Source organism: Falco rusticolus, chromosome 15 (assembly GCF_015220075.1).
Source record: "Falco rusticolus isolate bFalRus1 chromosome 15, bFalRus1.pri, whole genome shotgun sequence".
NCBI lineage: Eukaryota > Metazoa > Chordata > Aves > Falconiformes > Falconidae > Falco > Falco rusticolus.
Genome location: NC_051201.1, coordinates 22,150,391 through 22,165,749, shown reverse-complemented (window position 1 = coordinate 22,165,749; position 15,359 = coordinate 22,150,391). Strand labels below are relative to the sequence as shown.

Genomic DNA, 15,359 nt, shown 5'->3' with positions numbered 1-15,359 from the left:
AAAAATATGATGTAAATACATGCTTTTCTTACCCCAAAAATTAAGATGTTCTTAAATATTTCCACAAGAAAATGCTAAAGTGAAGTTTAACCCATTTTTATACTGCCATAACATTTGGAACAAATAGTTTGTTGGGTTTTTATACTACAGGCAGAATTATCTCAAGAGAAAGGATGTAAAGGCTCAGAGAAAGAAGAGGGAAAAAAGTACCGTAAGTACAAATAAAGGCCACGATAAAAAGAGGATGAAATTTTTAACAGCAAGACTTCTGATTCTGTCATGGGTAGCAGATTTCAGCAGTATTCAGATTTTCAGCACTGAGCAAAGGAGAGTCCTGTCCCACTGATTTGCCATTTCAACCACTTGATTTCCAAACATCTGCTCCAGCACACACCTTCCTCATCTGGAAACAAAGCAGTTATTTTGCCAATTTCTTAATTTGCAAAGCAGCACTTCATATAAACTCCAAAAAATTAGCACTTATCCTTCTGACACTAGGAAATTAAACTTAATCCCTTTCCTTCTAGAAAGGAGGTATATCTAGATAAGACAGGAAAAAAAGCAGTTGTCAGACATGTTTTAGGTCCAATTTTAGAGATTTGATAGAACAAAAAACCCCAAGAAAACCCAAACCAAAGAGCAAACATTGAAAGCAACTGTTCACTGCAGATCACAACATAGTAACTCAATTTACAATTAGTCTCAGAGTGTTCCCATGTATTTACTTGCGGTACAGAGTCTGGAAAAAAACTGTCAGAAAAAGGGGTTTGCTTTCCATTCTTTAGACTGCTATTTTTCACTTTTTAAGGCTGCACTACCACACTGAAGCCCATGTTTCCAACCTGCTGTTACTTAGATGGTTTCACGTAGTAAAGCAGAAAGGCTTGTTAAAATGTTTTTCAGACACACTTAGATAGTATGCCTCATGAGCAGGCCCCTCCGTTACACATAGCCATAGGCCTTTGCCTTATCTGCAACACAGTCTGTGTCTTACCAACTGCCTTAATATGACACAAGGGAAACCAGTATACCAGTATAGCCCACTTTTGGGCTCCCCTGGACAAGACAGACATTGCTATAAGGGAACGTATCTTACAGAGGGCTTCCAAGATGGTTGAGAGCTGGAGAACGTGACATACAAGCAAAAGCTAAGAGAAATAGGTTTGCTCATCCTTAAGGGGGGGCAGTGGAAAGTAGTGATACTGCTGTCTGCAGTGGAAAAATGGAAAGAGAAGAGAGGACAATCAGGCTCTTCTCACAGGTGCACAGCAACAGGACAAGAGGCAACAGGGGGGTGCTGGAACATGGGGAATTCCAACTTTTAAAAATATTTACTTCTTTAAACCATGAGGGTGGTGAAACACTAAAACAAGGACCCAAAGAGATGGAGAATCTGTGTTCTTAAGATGTTCAACACTTGACTGGATAAATCCCTGAGCCACCTGCTCCCAGCTAGACCTGGGTTTAAGTGGGAGGCTGGAGCGGGTGAACTTCAAGAGGTCCCTTCCAACCCACATGATTACGTGGGTCAAAGTATTTCACTGGAGTCTGTATAAACAAAAAATACAGTAGCTTCAGGAATTTGTCAGAATCAGGACTCCAGGATCAGTGAAATAACTATGCTTATTGTCCCTCACTAGCATAGGAAAGCACTTACAAGATTACAAAACTGATTGCACGATCAACTACACAAAAAAGCATTGTGAAACTGCTTAAGGAGCTGAACTTCGGGGAAAGGGAAGGCATGTGAGATTAGGAAGAGACTTTCAATAAAGTCTGCCATGATTTTAACAATGATTTCAAGAAAAATCACGAAATAAAACTTGTTAAAACCACCCTTAGATTTAAATGTTCAGGAAAAAATGTCCCAGTATTTTAATTTAAAGCATTTTCAGCAGGAGGGCAAACTCCTCTTCTACAGGCACTTTCCAGAGTAAGGATGCTGGTATATGAATCAAGGCTCACTCATACTAAGCCTCAATCCACCTTAAACTCAAAGCCCAGCTGCTAAGCTAGAATAATGTTTTTCCTTCTGTTTTGGCCTTTCCAATTCCTAGCCTGCACCTAACCCAAAAGGTGATAAACTAACTTAACCCATCATTTTTAAGGTCCTTTTAAAGCTTTGTAGAAAGCAACACAAAACCAAAAATAAAGAGGATGAATCTATAAATATCCCCCACACCCTTAATAGATGTTCTGAACATGCAAGGAATGCAATACTGAGATCATGAGTTCAACAGTCACAACATGCGGTCTTTAAAAAGTAGTCAGACTTATAACTGGAAAGAAAACCTTGGTCTGTTTATACAAGCTAACAAAGATCAAAAGCTCTCAGTTTTGCTTAACTATTTCCAAAGAAGTAAATCCAGCCTGAAAACAGAAAGCTTGCACAACAACCAGTTTTTAGGGCACGAATTCCCACCCTCTGGAGCATTCATTGTCTCCTAACTGCGTATCTATGCCAGGTAAGAAATACTGAGCAAACTCCTCATCCCACCTGCATGGCCCTACACGCAGGTAACTGTGAGAAAGCTCCTCAGCTTCTGGAACAGTCTGTACCTGGGCACTCAGGAGCTACTTCTGTTACCTAGGGAAGGTGCTCCTCTCCTAAGCCTCCAGATGAAAACACGCGGCTGCTTCAGGGAGGGTCAGGCGCAGATCGGTGAGAGGATGGAGCCACAGTTTGAGAGAAGACAAGAACATTTTCATTCATGTTGAATTATTCCTTGAGGAGGTACTTACTTATCTACTAACGTCCGAATTACAGCCAGTGTGTCAAGTACTAGCCCATCCACATTCTGTTTTTTCCTCCTTGGTTCGTGAGGCCCTCGACCCCTCCTGGGTGGACGGACAGGGTCCCTTGGGTGGCTTCTTGCTTCAGATACACGTACTCTACTGTTCTCCGTATGCCGACTCTGAGATTCCACGTTGTCCTCTGCTCCACTGTCATCGCGGCAAACACATGAGTTTCCCATATTGCTAGCCCCCAAGGCTCCCAGTAAACGGGGAATGTGGTGCTCTAGAGTCAACAGTAAACCTCGAAAAAGGCTTCTGCTAGCATAGAACACAACCAAAGCAACTACAATCATCTAGAAAGTTTTGAGAGTAATGTTTGTGTGATCCTGAATTGGGACTTTTTTTGCATTATAAGTGTTGCTACCAGCTGGAATGAACAGGAAGTAGGAGACTTAGTTTCCGATATAATCTGTTAAAATACACATCGGTCATCCAGAAGGAGGTCTGAAAAAGCAAACCCAAAACAAAGAGTCAGTGTTACTACTTTTAGAAAATATCAGCCTAATCAGAACAATTTAGTAAACAGAATCAGTCCTGGTGGATAAAGCACCTAGGAAACAGAAGGTTTGTCTCGTACCTGAAGTCTATTGCAGGGAGGGGGAAAGGAAGAGGAAGTTCACTGGTAGCTCTTGCCCACACACGGTTCCTTTCCACACTACCTAGTATTTCCTTTTCTTCCATGGTTTTTGGATGCAGAGGACCAACTTTGTCCTTAAATCTAGCACACTGCCACCCTTGAGGTACTAAGTGTTAACGAACCAGGTTCATTTGTTCTTTACCCTTTACAGAGACATACTGCTTAGGCCACCCAAATAAAGGTTGCACATTTAGAATTCTCATTTTGCATCAGGAATATTTAGTGTAGTGACTCTACAACATAGCTAAAATTGTGAAGAACTAGTCTTACAGTTATGGCCCATCTCAACACATACAATTAGATTTAACAGTGAACTGTTTAGTCCATCTGTGCGTAAACACATCGTTTTAGAACATGCCTACATCAACTGGATTCTCACCCAAAAAGGCACCAAGTACCGACTCTGAAATAAACAGGAATGCCAGACACCGTTTTAATGCCTACGAATTTAACTGAGATTTTGGAAGGGGTGTTTTCTGTGAGGGTTGTATGCTTGTTGACATCTAGTGTCAAACCAATCTTCCCTTTCTGGGAACAAAGACTAATTCAACCATTCTTTTGTTCTTAATTCAAATGGTTCAGATCAAATACAGGCCCACTAGCAACTGACATTGTAAGGCAGTCCCTCCAAATCATTAAACTGACAGTGCTAGCAAGAACAAAAGGATTCAAAACTCCATTTCATTACAAGTTATTTTTCAAGCCATATGGTGTATTTCTATAGAACATTACATAAAGTTGCAGCTAAAATAAAGCCCTCCAAAAGACATCATTTCACTACTTATTTATTCTGGCATGCTTGAAGTAAATAAGTAACTTCTAAGACTAAATGCATGTGATTAAGAATCAACTGTAACATTTAAGCTAGAAGTTATGGTGAATATCCTGAATATTATGGTGAATAACAGGTTATTACTATTCTACAATTATTAAATGGTCTATTTAACAGTGGACATGTAGCACCATAAAATTAAAAGAAAGTCAAAGGCAGTTCCCACCTTTCAAATATGAAAGAGCTCCTACCATCGGAGCCAACTGGCAAACGTGCAACTGCTGTCTGCCATTTGGGACAAGATCACAACAACATTATTTGGGAAGCCAGACGCCAGTCACATGAGCAAGTCCCTGGATGTACAGTTGTCACTGGAAAAGCACTGCAAACTGTCACAGACCCTTCTATAGTTTGAAGTACGTTATCTTTCAGCACACTGAAAAGTTCAGTACTAAGAAATTAACTGAAGGCTAACTAGGAAAAAAACTCTTGAGGAATATTAATTGCAAAAAAAAAAAATACAAGATCTTGACTTCTCATCAGAAATTCCTAAACTACAGATCATTAAAAGGGTTTCAGCATCACAACATGCTTGCCTTACTCTCCAAGCTATTTGACCACCACAAGAAGTGGGACACCAGGGTCAGGAGTCCTCCCATCTGAGCCAACACAGCTGTTTTCTCAGTCAGCAAGTAATAAGTAGATGTGCGGGTGCCCATACAGATTGCATGGATCTTAAACAGAATTGTGTAAGGACACAACTGGTTCAAATAACTTTAAATGGTTGCAGGGTGTGTGGGGGTGTGCACACATTTCTTTTTACTTTTTAAAAAGAGCTAGTTAACATTAGCTGCAAAGCCTGTCTTCCTAAGGAAAAAACAGGCATGACTTTATGAATCTAGATCATTTAAGGGCATTTTAGTAATATAATACTAAGATGTAGAACCGTTACAGATTTAGAATACAGAAAACTGATACAGACTTTGCCAAAACGAGTAAGGAAAAGCTGTAATTTAGGGATTAGCAATGAGCAAGAACCTACCTAAGAAAACAAAAATAGATATAAATTAAGATTAAAACTGATTATTGAAACCTAGGTTTTTCTGGTTGACAACTTAAAGCATGATTGAAAACACGTGATGATGATTAACTCACCCTCAAGTATGTTTGGTTCAGCAACAGCTGGGCTTGCTCTCAAAGCGCTGTAACGGCACTGGACTGTACTTCTTCGGGGCATAGACGCAGTTCTATCCAGAACAGCGGAACTCTACAAGCCTTTACTGTGGGCAGTGAGTTATTTCGGCTGACTCTGCTTTCACTTTTAGGAACTACGCTGAAGAGTCCCTGAAGACAGATGGAAAGAGAAAGCACAATTCACTTGGAAACTGCCTCTAAGGTAGATGTATTCCACCTCCTCCCTAGACCTGCCATGACATCAAGCCATGCTGTTATTTTCAGCTACGTGCAGTTTTTATGGGGGAAAAGTCTCTCAAGGCTTCAAAAACCAGCTTGCCACCTAGTAGGTTTAGGACTAGACACGGCTACAGGAAATCCAATCTGTTTTTACAGCCTTGCTATTCTACACACCACAGCACCCAGTGCAGAGCAGTGACCAACTCCTCCCCTCAAATCACTGCTCACAGGATAAAGATGGGAACCAATATCATCTGCTCCAGATCACCCTCAAACAGGGACAGCAGAAAATAAAGCCAAGTACACTATAAAAGTTGAGTAGATAAAGGGAAGAGAGAAATGACAGGATAAACTCCCTTTATTTAGTGAAGAGCCAAGTCTGACAGCATTTGTTTGGCTGTTGCTTACCATCATGTACAAGGAATTCATTGTCAAGCCTCAAACAAACTGAAAGGCTAAATAATTAGGAACTTAAGGTAGAAGAAGAGATTGCTACAGATCCGCCTCATAAACCAGTTTGCCTGGATAGAGTACGCATGCATGAAAAGAGAGGTTCTGAAGTGCAAAGGAAAAGCTTTTTAAGAAGTCTTTTAAAACAGTGACGTACTAGATGGTATTTGAGCGACTTTATCATTAGGCTGCTGGTGGCCACCCCAACTCCCACACTCCTACTGCTGAAGCAAAGAGGATAGACACCTCAAACTTCAGGCCAGCTGCAGGATGGAACAGGGAAATAAGAGCAGAGAAGGGAGGTGCAAGTGACAGTGAACCATTCTGTTTCTGTTCAGAGACCTCTGTGACACAACCAACACACAAAATCAAAAGCTTTTAGCACATCATGAAAAATTACTTACATCGTTTCAATAAGAGGTACCAACCCCTGCATACAGAAATGAAAAGTTTTTAACTTCAAGCTTAATTTTTACAAATCCCTGCTCTCAACAAAACCTAGAGACAAAAATACAGGTGTTTTTAATTCCAAAAATACTTAAAAGTCTACTTGCAAATATTGTGGGAGTAAAAGAGAAAGGAGGTTTTTGAAGACTTTGCCTAAAAGAAAAAAATTCAAGGAGCAAAATAAGAACATCACAACAGCAGTACTGAGATAGGCCAAGATATGCCTCTTGTCCTACCTGGCATCAGATACTTAAAGCCAGGCATAAGAGCAAGTATACAACAACCCACAAACAGGCTCTTTCCTGGTGCACTCACCACAGAGTCAATAGCTCAGTCTCCCGAGACAAAGGCCACATGTTTGTTTTGCTGTTAAAACACAGCTAAGGCAAAGAACTAATCTTTCATAATCCATTTAAATTCTTTTTCAGTAGTTACACAGCTAAGAGTCTCTACAACTGCTTTTAAGATTTAGCAGTCTTCCATTACAAGGCCATGACCAATTGTTAACCAAAGCGTACTAATTTTCTTAAAAATTATGCTATTGGAGAATTTAGCTTGTGACTTTCACCTTTTGTGTTTTAGTATCATAACACTCCTTAACCCAAATACATTGTGAGCCAACAGCTAAGATTCACCTGACCAACAGCACAAGAATAAAGGTAAGTTTCCCTGAAAGGCTGCTGGAACAGAAACCTATTGCCTCCTGCAAGGGCTACAGCAACATCATGCAAACACCATTTTCTTAAACAATTAGTGCAAGTCGAAGTGAAACTGAGTCTTCAGATGAAGCAACCCTGCACGAAAATACCAGCAACAGCTAAGCCACTGGACAGAAAGAAAACAGGTTCTCCATGTTAAAAGATGTGACCCCTTTCCCCACAATTATTGTCATTCATACACACTGCAGTGTCAGAAAACTTCATCCCATCAGTTTAGCACTTGCCCAAGGAATATGCTTTGACACATTTTAGAAGTGGTAACAAGACTATGAAACCCGTTCACAACAGCAGCAAGATTTACAGAAGTGATGGTATTTTAATAAAAGTAAAATAAAAATGTTATTTCAAAGCTTGACCTCACATTTTTAAGTGCAAGAAGTGGTAAAGGCAGCAGCCAGTACCTGCTTTTCAACAGGCAGGGTCATCCATTCACTCTGAATTCTGATCATCAGATGTTGCTTTGGGATGCAGGACTACAAGTTGCCAACCACACAGAATAAAAACTTACATTTTGATCATAACTCACCCTGAACAGACAGCGTGGGAACAGCAGAGAATGCCAGTGCCCAGCACCTCTTTTACACCAGAGTGCATCTGCGGGATACCAGCTGAACAGCCATCCCGGCACATTTTGCCCTAAACGAAGCAGTTTGAGCCAGACACCTCCTCTGCACAGGAGAAAAGTGGCCTCCGGGGCAGCTCTGGAGCCCTGCCCGCCGCAGCCCTGCCTCTGCACACCTCCAGCAGCCATCGCCACCAGCCCAGCAAAGTGACTGCTCGCCGGGCAGGCTCAAGCACGTGCATGGATGCACAAAGGAGTTGCAAGCTGCACACACTGACCAACCTGCCGCAGCTGGAAGTCGAACTGGAAAAGATGAAATCATCATCCACTGAAACAACTGCTACTTGAGTGGATTTGCACCTGCCTGGCAGCATGGATGCCCAGCCTACCCAGAAGAAGCCTCCTCTTGATCATCGCACAGCGCGCGCCAATGGAAAAGTCAGCTCCCCGTGGCATTAGGCTCATTTTCTCTGCAATACGCAGCCCAGAGTTGGTGATTCATCCCCTCAGATATTTGGTTACAGCCAACCATAATACTGCCTTATGATGGAAAATCCCTCTCCTTTCCATGAAGCTGAGCGCATCACCAAGCAAACAAAAAAAAAAAACCCTCATGCACAAAACCGAGAGCGTTTCAGCTGCCAGTTATCACTTTTCCAGCTTCTGCCACAGTTACAAGAGTAAGACCAGCGATTTCTGCTCTCAAGAACAGAGTACCACAAGAGCTCAGTCAGCAAACCACACAGGAGACAGCTTTTCAAATGCAAAACAGAGTTTTGGGCAGCAGCTTCCTATTAAGGAGACAAAATAATTAGAAATATTTCCTCAGCATTTCTTTCCCAAAGAAGTGATGTTCCTAAAAAGGAAGAGCTGGAAATACTTGTGATGCCAGTTGGATGAAAAGTGTCAAACTACCACAAGAAGGAAACACAGCTATGAATTGCTGCAAGATAATGAACTTCAATACGGGAGTAAAACACGGAAGAAGCCTGTTTGCAACTACAGGCTTTTACAACATGGAGAGGATATGAGCTTTGAAATGATTGGGTAGGTGATGAAAACCAAGACCTCCCACTAAGTTAAGTCTCAATTTCATGTTAATTGTATCTGAAGGAGATCGCACTGAGTTCCGTGGTCAATCTCTTAACTCTTAGATTTGTACAGCTAAAAAGAAAGAGCTGCTTGGCATCCAGTGTGGCTACCATGCAGCACAGGCAGTAAGTAGACCACAGGCTTCACGAGTGAGTAAATGCCATGCTGGTTCTTTTGCACGTAGTAAGCAAACATCATATTGTGTAATCTGAAGCAAACCCTTAATTCAATTCTATTTTTAAATAAAAATATCCCAGAGGGTTAAGACTAGTGTCAAAACTCAAAGGGAAACAGCATTTACCGGCATGCAGTGTGTAGCCATCTGCAGGACAAAGCCATTGCCACCATCATGTGCTTTCTTGCTGTAGTAAGAGCACCCTAAACTGACCTTGAGCACACTTGTTTCACAGAAAGCAAAAGAGACCCATCAAGTCTCAAAACCTTCCAGCTTCTGCCCAAGTGGTTGTCAGCAAAAACCCCCAGGGTTGTGCAGAGCTTATGCAAACAGTTGGGCTCTAACCCTGCAGCCTTCTCTAAGCAGTCCCAGCTCTGACAGAAACATGGAGAGTCAAAGTTGAACAAGAGATCAGATCCTTGATGTGACAGTAATCAAAGGAGAAAGAAGCAGCGGACACTAACTACCACCACAGTAGCTTCTTTTCCTGTAGACTCACTGTGAAAGTCAGATTTTTTTAGTCGCCTGTACATTGAACTACATTGTCTTTTTCCTTCCCTTAGATCTGTTTTTTTAAACCGGTACAGACACACTAAAACTGCAACAGGGATTTAAAGTTAACTTTCTCACCCAAGCTAGCGTCTCCGAAGTAGGCCTAATAAAGAAACCCCACCCCCACCCTGGTTTTCCCTTGCCTCTGGATACAGAGACACCAGTGCTCAGGGCTCCTCTGGCATCACACCATTCTGCTACCACTCCTTCTGAAAGGGAAACTGAAGCATCTACTACCACCTAAGCTTCCCCATCAAGCTGATACCAATCACGCTTCCCATCCTTATCTCCCTAAACTGTACATCTCTTTTCAGAGGTAAAGCCATAAGTCATGCTTTGAGGCAGATTAATACACTTCTGAGATAACGATCCTTTTAAAAGATAGTGGTATTTGACAGCTCCGGTGAAGTTGAACAAGAATTGCCTCCAGCAGGCTGACATGGCAAGGCAGGGCTGTACAAGCTCAGCAGTTGCCCAAGGAGCAGAGTACAACACATTGCCATAGAAGTGGCAGGATGATAAGGATAACGCCCTACAGATGGGCAGGGAACACTAACCCTACAAGCTGAAGGGATACAAGCACACGAAATAAAACCGATTAGTTATACCATATTAAGTTTTGGCACAGACATTCATTTAGTGTCTTATAAATAAATCCTTCAATTAATTCAAGTTAATCTTCCTTGCTGACGTGAAAGTTAGAGATGCTACAAAAAAAAATAATAAACAAGGTTGCTAAGTTTGGACAAAAAATATCAGGAGCTAAAGCTAAAAAAAAAACCAACCCAAAAAACCAACAAAACCCCAAAACAATCCCTACATACACAAACCCAGAACAAGCACAGAACAGAGTGCTGGGAAGGAAGTGTAGACTCTTTAGGTACCAAGCAAACGTACAGAAGTGCAAAGAAACAACACAAAAGCATAATGTGGTAGGGTTTTTTTTAAAGATTTTTCAAGTAGATTTAATAATAGCCCATATCAGAAAGGGTAAGGCTTTACCTATATTATTAACCAGAAACCAATGAAAGAGTTGTCTTAAATTACAGGGAGATCAACTCCTTGTAGTAAACCGCAATAACACATACTTGGTTTAAAGCACCTTATACATTAACAAAATATAAACCACAAAAGCATTTTGAGGGTCAAGTCAAGACGTTGAGCAGCTCAGACAGTCACACAGCATAACCCTGCCACAGCAACTAGATCTAGGGCTAGCAGAGGCACCTGAGGAATTGCACCGTGGGCTACGGAAAGATGGATGCTACAAGCAGGGGCAGATACTTTCAGCAAAGCACCAGCACCAGCTCCATGTAACTGAACTGAAATCGTGACAACCCAGAGTTGTGATGTTTGTCTGTAAACTAATCTTAGCACTTTTGTTTCTTCAAAGTCAGAGCTGGGCTTGTTTTCAAAGGAAAGTCAGGTACAGAACTACTCCCTAGAAGGCAGAACAGTCTTCTGCTCTAGACCACAGAGATGAGCCCAGCTACTAGACAGCACAACTAAGCTATTATGAATGCATAAAATATGCTGAAAACAGTTTTGGATGCATGAAAGATTTTGATAACATTGCTGAAAAATTCAGCGATGCCTCAGTTGGAAGTCTGCATTGTCGGCTGTCTGACAACTGCCTCTGAGAGTGGAGCACAGAGCAGACAATGTCTAGACCCTCCTATTCTCAGCCTCACCAAATTTGTCACTCTATGACACAGGTTATCATCTCAAACATGAAAAACCTAACAGCACAGCAGGAAACAGGCTGAAGCAATTTCCAGTTCTTGATATTTCAAGCAGCATTGGAGGATGGCCCAATCTTTCAGTGGCCAAAGCTGAGAGCCAGTTTTGTGACCATCCTTGCCAACCACAGAAAGCCAGCAGCTCCTTGCTAGCCTAAGTTCAGGACTGTACCAGCAGAGCAGGAGATGACTTTATGGTTCTCTTTCCTCCTGTAAGTGGATACAGTGACAGCTACTCAAGAGACTGTCCTCCAAGTCAAATACAACATGTAGGTCACTAGGTTAGCAAACCTGCCTGAGAGGCACTCTCAGGAAGCACGATCCGTGATCTGTCTGGAGTTTCCAGAGCTGAAGTCTACAGAATTTTATGCACAGCCCTGGGCAGGTCACTGGAACCCCTTATCTCACCTATTAAAAAGAAAACAAAAAGAAACCCCCATCACACAACTACCCAGCTTCATTTCTTCTCATTTGCCTCTTCACGTTCTGCCTTGAGGACTTTTTCTCTCCGCCCTGCTACAAGTCTGCCAGGAAAGGACACTGCAGGAGAAAGCCTGATGCACTAGATGTGGCTACCTACTCAACAAGTGCTTCTGTCAGCAGCGCAGCCATTGACTGACTCCAGGTCTCACACGTATACTGTTCCTACCACAGAGCTACAATATTTTTTTAATAGCATTTTAAGGTCTTAGCCTATATGACGAAACTGAGAGGAAGTTGGTCAATGGGTTTCAGAGCTCCCGCAACCAAGAAGGTGACAACCGACTACCAGAGAGACAACTCCGACAAGCACAGGAGGGTTAGGAAGCGGGACAAAGACAAGCATGTATGGGTTTCACAAGGCAGTCTAAAAATGGTTTAAACAAGAGCAAGTACCCATTGTAGTTTGTTACAGCTGCACATCAAAAAAGGCAGAAAGCTTTCAAAAAACCTGTAATGATATCAGGACACAAGGTCACAGTCATCTGGGGCTTCTACTAAATACCTTTGTGAGAATTTCAGGAGAATTAAGTTTAAGCTTTTTTGATAATTACATTTAGAAACTACTTCACTAAATGTTACTCAGAGAGATAAAGCTATAGAGTGAAAGAAACTCACCCATTTTTCAATTTTATTTTTTAATCTTTCACTCCAGGACTGACTGACCAGAGTTTGAGTGCAAACACATCACTCTTCCTTTGCCATTAGGTAAATGTTTTTAAAAGCAGTGAAGAATTCTAACCTTTCTCCATGCCACCAGACAGCTTTGGTTTTCGGGTAGGGGGGTGGATGTGTGTTAAAAAAAAAAAAGGGCATCAGCATATCTGCTGGATTTTCTTTTTTCAATACCACTTTCTAGCACATCCCACTGTCTACAGGAAGGTATAAAATATGCATGAATAGTACAGCCTTCTGGCATGCAGTTCACTGGCTGTCCTCTAAGCTATATTAACATCAGTTTGTGCACATGCACTGAAGCAAGCAATCCAAAAAGCCACACCAATACTTCAAATCAAACTGTCCTCAAACCCATGTCCTTCTCCTTACATCCAGCAAAACACCAAGATACTCAGAAGCTTACAGCAAGAGTGAAATGTTTCCTATAGCAAAAAAGCCTTAGAAAGGGAGAAAAGTAACTACAGTTGGAAGTGGCTTGCATGCTTCGAGACCACTGCTTCTCCAAGGGGAGAGATGTACCAGGAAAAGGCTGGATTTCTTGTCACTGATGGCAACTCACCAAACCACCACAAACATGAGGAGCAGTATCTCATCCCAGACTTTGAGCTGTCAGGTATCCCTACTGAATGGATAAAACCTATCAAATACACAAAGTTTCCATGGCAGAGTTGTGCTTCTAAAGCACAAGTTTGGCCTGTCAGTCATCCAACCTTATGAGTCACATGTGAACATTTGACTTGTATTAGACCTCAGCAACATAATAAGGAATAGAAAAGGCAACAGAGATCGTGCTGGCACAGCCGCTGTCATGCCACCTTTACAGTCACCACATGCAAACCAGAAAGGAAAACGGACACATTGTCAGAACACAAGGAAATGCAAAGCACAAAGTGACACAACACAATTCTAATGAGATACCTGAAAGACAATGAACCCCAGCACAGCACCTCTGCCTGCACTTCTTTAAAGCAAGGAATAAATTCAAAGTCTAATGAGCAATCAAGCTCAAGAGAGGAGAAAAATAAATCCCAAACCCCAGCAGTTTAAAGTGCTGAACACAACACAGACAATGCAGCAGAACAGCACAAACTTCATCCCATTAGTTTGCCTTCAATTTACTGCAAGGTGAGAGCATTTTAGTTTGCTGCCTGTGTCAAGAGGGAAACTAACAGCGCACATGACAAACTCTGCTCCATTTTGTGAAGATGCCACCACTTATTGAAGTGACTTAGAGACCAACAGTGGACATTTCAAAATATGGTAGGTACACTGTCAGCTAGGGGAGCTACTGATGTGAAAGGTAAGTTGAACAGAGAAGCCTAAAGAGTAACAGGCCAGTAAGCATTCCAAGACAAATCACCACCTTTATCACTAACTCATTGCTGACACTACTAAATATCTCCCTTTTATTCCTCAATTTTAACAAACAAGCCATAAGCTTGAGGAAAATGGATTTTGTAGTCACCTGATGGGCAGAGTATAAGAGATGTCTTACTTTATAGGAGGGAACAGAAATACTGCAAGTAATCTGTTTCAGCCCATCCATTAGGCTCACAGCAAGTGAAACATGCTGGGAGCCAAGACCTCTGATGTGAAAATACTGAAAATGCACCAAAGAGGAGCACTGAGAAGCTGTGCAGAAAACCATCACAGCCTTTCGAAGAGAAAAAAAGAGCATTAAGAACAGCACAGAACAAGGCAACAATGAGCCTAAGGGAGCCGCTGAGCAATCACCGAATTATGAGGCCAGCAAATAGGATACCAGTGGCTAGCATGAAACGTTGCCATCAAACTCCATGTGTAGGTGGCTGAAGGTAAAAGAAAAAGGGAAAATTTAAGACTTCAAGGAAACCAATAACCGTATGTACCTGGAAGCACACACAATTATCACAGCTGAAGATAAAGGAAGTGTGTGAACTAGCCGAATTAGATTTATCAGAAAACTAAGAGTAGGTAAATAACCCAGACTCAGCTAACAATCCGCAATAGCAATGACAGCAGCTACGCAGAATGCAAAACACTGCATTAAAATATCCCAGAGGATCTTCCTACACAACTGATGGACAGCGCATGCTGAAAACTTTCAGTTCATGGGAGAATGTTCGCATGAAAAGGGGAGAAACAATGAGAAGCAACCACATAACTATAGTTGTGCTTCAAGCACCCAAAAAAGAACAGGCCAGGAGAAATACACAACCTATTCAGTCAGGCTTATAAATGGAAATACACAGCAGAGATCTGGGCACAAAGCAGTAACAGTAATGTAATGTGCTAAAGGAAGAGACACAGGAATGGGTGCCAGCAGGAGAAAGGACCTCTTTTGCTGAGTGGGCTTCAGCAGAGAACAAAGACACATACAAAAGCACTTGCAGAAGCATGGGCCAGATTTAGATCTAAGAACAGATCAATTCTTTGCATTTGGAAATCTTTGCAAAAGAAAAACCCATTTAACAGCATCCTAGACTCTTAAAATAATATTACAAGTTTTGAGAATGCACAGTCCTCCAGAAAACCATAGTTAAATTACAGGAGTTCAAGACAACACAAGATGCAAGGGAATATTTCAAACAGCTCATAGGCAATGAGAACATCCACTGTTAAAAGATTTGAATAGTTCAGCAGGAAAACAGCAAAAATTTTAATATGGAGAAGTAAACATGAAAACAGTCACAGTACACAGATGTATGTAGTTTTCCAGATGACAATAACATCACAGCACTGATGGATGTGCAGAGAATTACAAGTAAGGCACAACTGAACTGAGGACAAGCATAAGGTAAAAAAAACCCACCACAGCACCAAAACAAATACATGCATTCGCTTTGAGACAAAGGACAGAAAAATTAA

At 41.6% G+C, this 15,359-nt stretch overlaps 1 protein-coding gene across 3 annotated transcripts in view; it reads right to left on the bottom strand.

The window, feature by feature from the left end:
• RSPRY1 (ring finger and SPRY domain containing 1) overlaps positions 1-15,359 on the bottom strand; it is a 39,117-nt gene that overhangs the window by 22,057 nt on the left and 1,701 nt on the right. Inside the window, exons 2-4 of one of the 3 annotated variants that reach the window (XM_037408824.1) lie at positions 11,646-11,762; positions 5,361-5,549; positions 2,743-3,240 (exon numbers count right to left, since the gene is read on the bottom strand). In XM_037408824.1, coding sequence (XP_037264721.1) covers positions 2,743-3,089 — 347 coding nt within the window. In that variant the 5' untranslated portion in view covers positions 3,090-3,240; positions 5,361-5,549; positions 11,646-11,762. Of the gene's footprint in view, positions 1-210; positions 2,533-2,742; positions 3,241-5,360; positions 5,550-11,645; positions 11,763-15,359 lie in introns of those variants that run through there. The other 2 variants (XM_037408823.1, XM_037408825.1) reach the window with 2 other exon arrangements.